This window comes from Sinocyclocheilus anshuiensis, unplaced genomic scaffold, assembly GCF_001515605.1.
Source record: "Sinocyclocheilus anshuiensis isolate Anshui unplaced genomic scaffold, SAMN03320099.WGS_v1.1 scaffold330, whole genome shotgun sequence".
In the NCBI taxonomy this organism is placed as follows: Eukaryota; Metazoa; Chordata; class Actinopteri; order Cypriniformes; family Cyprinidae; genus Sinocyclocheilus; species Sinocyclocheilus anshuiensis.
In genome coordinates this window covers 1149176-1157912 of record NW_015547689.1, presented here as the reverse complement: position 1 = coordinate 1157912, position 8737 = coordinate 1149176, and the positions used below count along the sequence as shown (strand labels likewise).

At 37.7% G+C, this 8737-nt stretch overlaps 1 protein-coding gene across 2 annotated transcripts in view; it reads right to left on the bottom strand.

Annotated features, from left to right (window-relative positions):
- Positions 1–8737, bottom strand: part of LOC107703518 (zinc finger and BTB domain-containing protein 16-A-like) — a 119119-nt gene that overhangs the window by 52148 nt on the left and 58234 nt on the right. For both annotated transcript variants that reach the window (XM_016506167.1, XM_016506168.1), the window contains exon 3: positions 7008–7105. In XM_016506167.1, the coding sequence (XP_016361653.1) occupies positions 7008–7105 (98 nt within the window). The remainder of the gene's footprint in view (positions 1–7007; positions 7106–8737) is intronic.

Sequence of the window (8737 nt, the reverse complement as noted above, 5' to 3'; positions counted from 1 at the left end):
GTTTCAGATCATCAAACAAATTTAAATATTAGTAAAAGATAACACAAGTAAACACAACATGCAGTTTTTAAATGAAGGTTTTTATTATTAAGGGAAAACAAAATCCAAAACTATTAAAGTGTGACAAACATGCAAAAAAAATAAGAAATCAGGAAGTGGGTCAACACTTTTTCACACCACTGTATATATATATATATATATATATATGAAATCATCATTTAAAAACTGCATTTTGTATTTACTTGCATTATCTTTGTGTAATATTTAAATTTGTTTGATGATCTGAAACATTAAAGTGTGACAAACATGCAAAAAAATAAGAAATCAGGAAGGGGGCCAACACTTTTTCACACCACTGTATATACACACACAGTATATACATACATATTTATACACACATGTACAGTATATAAGATGGTGACCAAGGTTATATGACAATAATTTATAATTGTTTATATACACACATTTTTTTACATATAATTATATATCTAAATGTGATGCATCCGTTTTGTGTTCAAATTTAATCGCCTCACTGTATCTGTCAAATGGCATCTTTACAATGCTTGAGGAACGGTTTCTTCAGTTTGACACCCGGACTTGAGGTTTTATTCAGATGAAATCACATCATTCAGGGATTCACTCAAGTCTGGGAGTTTTTATAATTTCCTGTTCATGACTTAAAACATTAACCACAGACATTAAAGCAGGCATTAATATTAATCATGTCTGGCCCATCCAAGGCTGAGAAAAATTGCCGTACAGCACACCCCTGGGCATCAAGAGAATAAACTCTTGTCAGCTTTTTGATGAGATGTAAACTTGTCAAACAATTACAGAGCCATTACCCCCGTGTGTAATCATTTCTCCTGGACCTTATAACAGAGGATTTATGTGGCACATAATTCAAACGCTTTTTTAAACGGGGATTTAATGTACATCAACAGGTCAGGGGAAGTATTATGGGTTTAAACCACCAGAGAGAACTTAGGGCACGCAGCCAAACAGAAGCTCAGGCCATTTATCCATGCGGCCCGTCATCCCCTGACTATTATACATGAGGGAGGGAGGGACGGGAGGAGGAGGAGGAGGGCTTTATCAGCTGCTGTGAAGAATTTATATGAGAGCGTTGAGCACCAGGGCATTCTCCCCCTTTCCCCCCACTCTTTATTTAGAGCCCTTTCTTCCATCCCACCCCTCCTCCTGTCCCATTTGCAGGCTCTCTATTTTGGAATATGTGGCTTGGAAAGCAGTCAAGTTTCATTAATTTCTAGTTTGGGTACAGTATGTTCCTGGACTCACATCTGCGAGCGATCATAAACGCTCTGGAATGTTGGCAGAACATCCAGACCTACCGGCAGCTGATGATGTCATCACTGTGAGGGAAGAGCTGGCGAGGGGCCAGACTGTGGGAGCCCGGCGCTTTCTGACAGAGAGAGAGAAAGAACGAGAGAGCAAAAAGAGGGAAATGCTCTCTCTGTCTTCTCTTTTCCTCTTCCTTCATGCCTCACATTTTTGAGTGTCTCTATTCAGCCGCCTATTGCAGTGGTTCTGACAGGGTCATGTACATGAGAGAAAGACCAATGTTAAATGTAAATGATAAAATGAAAACAAAAAAACCTGTTCCCTGGATCCAAGCCAACATGAGCAAGTTGTGTGAAACCTTGAAAACCATGAACCAAATTATACAAAATAATAGAAAATACAAACCAGAACACAAACTTTTTTTTTTTTTGGAGCTGTCTGCTATAAAGATTGCTATAGAGATAATAAAAAAATGTCTACATAATCTAAATTTTACATGGGACATCAAATGCCGACCCAACACAGTACTGTTCTAAAATAATAATAATAATCATTATTATTACAATATTTACATATTACATTTAAAATAATTTATTTTTGATATCTTGTTGTATTATAGTAAAAAAGCAAATTAATATTGATAGAATTAAAATAAAATGTTTTACAACATTTAAAATAAAATAATATTTTTATTGTTTTTTACATAAAAATATATGAATTAAAAATATATTTTTTTAATTATTATTTTTTTTTATTAATATTATTAATACAATACTTGGTTGGGTCACCACTTGATGTCCAATCCTGACAAAACCCCAGTTGAGAACCACTGCTCTCTATACACAAATCCACAAGCACAATTTTGGCTCACCGTGACTTCAGATTATGCTGGGGTGAGAAATGAAAGCAGTTCAGGAAAAATTATTTTTCTTACCTTGAAGAACGAAGACAGAACTGCTCCTGTGTTTAAACAGTGTCAACACATGCAGCTGAGGACATGAACCAGGAAACCAATGTGAAATGGGCTGACAAAAGCTCCTACACAACGAAGATAATAGCTCGGCAACAATGGAGCTAAAGAACAGCCTGCGGGCCAAGTAACACAGCCATAATTGAAACGCCTAATTCGCTGTCATCAAAAGAAAGAAAAGCCCATGTGCTTGCAAGTCAACTTGAAAGCAACAGCAGATAGATCACAGTAGTCAAGAAAACGATTCCCATGTCTTCTAACGACTAGGTTACAGAAGAGTTACAAAACTTTTATAAAAAGTTTATAAAAATGTGATTGCAATGGCAAAGGCACATGCCAAGCTGCTGGATAGTTTACAAGGGGTCTGGCTTCTCACTAATTTGTCTAGCTTCTTCAATGTAGGCTATTCTGCATTTATCATATATATTTTTTTTAATCTGCAGCTTTTGCAACTCTCCAGACAAACAGAAGGTCAACGATCTGAGGTGAAGTAACTTGCGGCAGGCGCAAAATGGATAAAAAGCAGGCTCTTTTTTTTCTACCTACCTGTTTGGGCAAAGCTGGGTGAATTGAACTGACCACACACATGCATACATGCACATGTACACTTGGGGACTGTGTGTACACTCATTAGCAAGGCGAAGTGCCTGGCCCAGGCTGATTAAGTCTGTGTGTTATTCTCCAGAGGGCCCAGCCAGTGGACCTCACTTGACTTCATTAACTCAGTAGACTGAGACAGGGCTAACACAACATGGGCAAGTTGCATAACATCCTGTAAAACTATGAAAAAAACTACGTAAAGGGATTATAATAATTATAATATAAAATACTTTTATGAACATATTTTAAATGTATATAAATATGAAGTGCATAATATATATTTTAAAAATATTAAATGTATATAAAATTATTATTTTATTAAAGATATATTAATACAGCAGTAGTTTGAGCTACAGATAGTCGGAGGCGAACATGGACAGGTTGCATAAAATCCTGAAAAAAAAAAAAGCTATGCAAAGAGATAATTATAATGATATAATATACATTTATAATTATATTTTAAATATATAAAAATACACCTACAAAAAAATTATAAAATTATAAAATATATATGCAGGACAATTATTACTATTATTATAAAATAAAATGAATATAAAATAAAATGTATATAAAGATGTTTTTAAAACTACAAAAAAGTTTTAGATGTTACATGAATAAAATAGTTGTTAACCTTTAATAGCTATAGTCAGTTAAGCTGCAGATTAAAAAAAAATATTTATAAATTAAAAATACAGATGATATATGCCAAACAGCCTATGTTGATCTGTAATCCCACTGAAAAGCTTTGCCTCCCCTTTCAAAAATGGATCAAAAAATGTCCCTTGGCTAGCCTACCCAGACCACGCTCTGCACTCTTTGAAGTCACAAGGGAAGCTCACATAACACTAATAGCCTAGTCGTGCTCCAAATGGCTGAGTCACTTTTTTCCCTTTTTTGCTTCAGTGCTGTGCTGCCTCACTACCCAGCAGCTCCCAGACCATGTTGACCTTAAACCTGAGAAAAAAACACATGCACTTTTCTATTATCAGCCTCTCACCGCAATGCACTTCCACCCAAACTCCAGGACGTGAGGCCTCGAAAGCCCCAGAAGAAAAAAACAACAACAAAACAGCCACCATAACCGCTGCTGTCAGACAATAATTTGAAGAAAAAAAAAAAAAAGAAAACTGGCGCAAGATTCACTGTACATACTGTACCCTGGGCTGTGGCAGGCAGCCCAGACTGGCATCCTGCCAAGTCCACAATAAAACAAACAGAGACGGCATGCACCAGCCGAGAGGAGCGAGGGGGGCGGGGGTGTGTGACTGAAATGGTACACCACAATACACACGACATACCTAATACCATTCTTCAGCATCTTCTCCTGAAGACGAGGGAGCGGAGGAGGTGGAGGGCAAAGCCACTTGCTTGGTGTCACTGATAAAAATCAAACCGCTCAGAACAGAAAGGATAAAAACAGAAAGTTTGCAATGAAAGAACAAAGCAACCAAAAAAACAAAACAATCGAAGAGCCGCGCCGTGTCTCTGCCTCTCCGCCACTGTCTGTGTCTATAAAAGTGTTTCCACTGAAAAGCTTGAGCATTACACAAGAGTGAAGCTCTCAAGAGCCAGACTGCTACAAACAAAAACCAGGTTAGCGCTGTGTGTCAAGCATCGAGCATATGAACGTTAAAACTGTTTTGTTCTAGGGTTTTTTTTGTGTTCTGTTTTGATGCGCTAAAAATAAGCCGGTTCGCAATCCTCGCTTATTCCGCCTGTTGAGGGAGGCTGTCTGGGGCTGATTCTTTTGGTAAAGATCTTAAGGAATTATGACTAGTTCTTCTGCTGTTTTAAATGCAAAACAGCTATCATGATTACCGACATTTCTCATTTTTTCTCAATTTTATGAGGGTGATGTATAATTAGGGAAAAAAACAGAAACTGTATGTGGCAGAGTGCTTAATGAACACAGCCCAAGCTCAGCCACCTCATGTGCAGATGTGGTGTTTTCTATTTATGTTTGTTTCAGATATTTGAGATCAGTTCAGAAGGATTGTGGGAGCACTTCAAATCAACTGATTTTGATGTGAAAATTGGCTTTAAGTAAAATAGCTTATTCTAATATTAATTTTATGAAGATGGAGGAGGAGGAGGATTAGAAGAAGAAGAAGAAGAAGACGAAGAAGAACAAGATGACGAAGATGAAGAAGACGAAGGTAGTGGTGAAGAAGAAATGCAGGGGAAGAAGCAGCAGCAGCAAAAGAAGAGGAAGAAGAAGAGCAGAGGAAGACTAAAAGCAGTAGCAGTGGAAGATGAATACGTAGAAAAGCAACAAAAATAGCAGAGGAAAAGGAAGCAGCAGCAAAGGAAGAAACAACAGAAAAAACAGCATCAGGTGAAGAAGCAGCAGGAGAAGCATCAGCAGCAGAGGAAGAAGAAGAAGCAGAAAAAGAAGATGAGGGAGCGGAACAGGAAGAGAAAGAGGAAGAACACCTTTTGATATAATAATCACATGGTACATGGTCCAAAAAACAACACTGTTGTTTGAGAAAATGAGATTTGAGTCTATGTTTAAAGCTAAGGACACTTGAGCTGCAGCGACCGATGTTCGGACTACAGTAAACTCCTGCAGTCATCCAGAGAGGGTGAAGTGTGAGGCCCCGCAAACACGAACACATCAAATGGCACTCAGTCCTTCTGTTTGGAGAGTCACTGAGCAAGTCAGTGGCTTTACAAAGGTCTTTTTGAAGCATTCTCTAGCCCACAGTCTCATGCAACCCAGCTTCTGAGTGCAGGATTATCATATTATCCAAACTGCACAAGCCAGTCTCCCATAAGGATTTCTGGATTACTATAATGACACGGAACATACTTTTGCACGAGTACAGGCGTGCGTCTCTGCGGGTCAGTGCGGAATACCAAACAGAGGTATTCATTGGAGTTCAGACTCGGCCTCTTTGTCTCATCGCAGAACAGCTCTCATAAATGTCACCATGCAGTACATGCTCCGTGGGCTGCCATTATGAGTGCACGAGTACTACAATATCTCCACAGAGTCTGTTATTGAACATGCATCTTGGGATTTGAACAGCCTCTAAAATAAACATTAGATATTTCCTTAGAGCAGCGTCTGCCATGCTGAGTCGTGCATGAATTGAATTGGGCGGCCCAGCGTGAGATGTCACTCATCTCTCCACTCCACATGTTTTTAAATGTCCCTGCAAAAAGTCAATCTCATCTCAATATATGAAGATATTGACATCGGAAAGTTGGAAAGGTTTGGTGGTGTAATCTGTGAGGTTTTTTGAACTAATCTAATCTAAACTCCTAATTATGTGGAATCGATTACCTCGGCACAGCACTCGCTCTTAATTATCATAAACCCGAGTGTGCTCGATAGGGGGCAAAGAGTCTACAAAATTTGACCATTGTGCATATCTGGTGTGTGGTAAGGACTTTGACTTCACTGGTCTGTGAATTTGGCAATCGCAGAGGGAGGTGAAGGGAGATTCCTGTTGGCCTGGGCTGGAAACCTAGAGTCCCAATGCTTTTATAGACTCTATATAAACCAGATTCACCACAGACCACTTCTCCATTAAAGAAAAAAAACTCTCCTCTCCAGAAAAAAACAAAAACACATACAACCTCCAAAAATCAACTAGAATCAAATGTAGATTTTCCAGGACTCTACATATAGAATAGATATATATATATATAGAGCTGATATATGATTTCTGAAGGATCATGTGACACTGAAGACTGGAGTAATGATGTGGAAAATTAATTTACAATCACAGGAATAAATTACATTTTAAAATATGTTAAAATACAGAAATTGTAATAACTTAAATTGTAAAAATATTTCACAATATTATTGAGTTTTCTGTATTTTTGATCAAATAAATAAAACCTTGATGAGCATAAGAGACTTCTTTCAAAAACATAAAAAAAAAAATACCGACCCCAAACTTAGGTAGTGCAAGTAGTCAAAATTATTATTATTTTTTTTATTATTACATTTTTACAATTATGTTAAACTATTTTATTAAACCATAAAATTATTTAAAATTACCTGTTGATTGCAATTCAGTACCTCTTCCTGTCATTCCAATTCAACTTTCAAATGCGTGAACAAAGTGAGAATTCAGAATTTCACCCAACCCTTAAAAACAAGCATCCATTTTAGTGATGTTACCTGAGTGAGACAGCAAGTGCATCCTTAGGCGCAGACTGTCTAGGAAGCGTTTTCCACAAAGCTCGCATCCGTAGGTCTTCATTCCGCTGTGCAGCTTCCTGCAGGGAGAAACATGACAAAATAACATCAGCCAACACAGTTTATGTCACTCGCACAAAAACGGGCTTTCGAAAGCATCTGGGTATAACTATGTAATTCGATTAGCGTACTAAATGGCAAAGACAGAATGGCATAATTTTAATTCCCACCACACAAGTCCTACCGCTCCTCTTACACCAGATAACAAGACGGAGGGTATATTAAAACCAGCACCCTTGTTTTTGTGAAATACTAAAGTGAGATTTGTAAAACCGCTGTTTATCTTGAGAGAGGAATAAACCAGTGTTTGCAAACACTTGAAGCTAAATCTCCCTGTCATCAAACACTTCAGCTGCTTATTTCCATATTAGACGATCGTAAGTATATTTAAGATATTTAAGTATATATAAATATATTTAAGCCTGTCACTAGATGTCATGAAATGCCCTGAAAGTGAAAAAAAATTATCAATGGCACATGTGGTTTCAAAGTCTTATTGTTCATTCATTCAGTTCCCTAAGCGGAGATGAAGGAGCCCTTTATCTAAACAGGAACATATAGATGGCCATGAGTCCCCAGATAAGAGTGACTTTAACGGCTGAATTTGGCTGCAGGGTCCATTTCAAACAGGTGTCAACTTTTCATGAGGCAGAAAGTGAAACATTTGCTCTCTTAAATTATAACATCTCTGAGTATTAGGGAAAGATTAACCCAACAGAACGGAGCCACACAAAAGCATGTGGCCCCACTGAATTTTGAGTCAAGTGGACTTTCAAAGCAATTTTCATAAGTTAAGCTGCCCAATTAATGTAGGTAAGTGTCTAAAACATTGTGGAAGAAATCTAAATTTAAGTTTAAACTCACTGTCATGTTGCTTGAAACTTCTACTGAATGAAACTGAACTGAATTGGTTTTTATTAGCATGCTTACAGCATTTGGTAATTGTTTCCAGTGGTAATTAGCTCATTGTTTGCACTTTAGTGCCAAATGTATACATCTTTAATGAGGAACAAAGATGTGTACTTTCTTCACTTTCTATTCATACTACATAGATAATGCACACTGCGAAATAAGTTTAAGGCAGGTTTTTGTTTCTTTAAACTGAGTCATTTTTATGCTAGTGAAATCCATAAACTGCTTGGTTCAATTGATTCTTTGGTTGATTCTTCTATAAAGACGCACTAACCAAAAACTATTTTTATCAAACAACCCCTCATTTCTGTTTGAAGTTGTGAGAATCAGCGTCACATGCTGGGTCGTAATGATTTAAGCTTTTATTCTCTGTTCTTATAAACAAGAGTTGGCAGAACATGGAAATAGTGGCAAGAATTATGAAGCAAGGAAGTGTGGTTTAACCTCAGCGAGAGACAGAAAAAAAAACACCAATGGAAAACAATTTGGGGGTTGAGATTGCAAAAGAGAGACTTCAGAAAAGAAACAAAAAGGGGGGGGTGGGGGGTGGATGAGAGAAAACTTGCAATGCATCCAAAATCCGGATGGCTGTCTTCTAGATGGGGATTGTGGAGACCCAACAAACAAAGGGAAGAATGAAGCAGCAAAGCCCTTTGGCAAGCTGCAAGTAATTAAAAAGGTCTGTAAACGCCTTCCAGGATAAAGGGCACTTCAAAAGACGGGCGGGCGAGTGAGCGCGC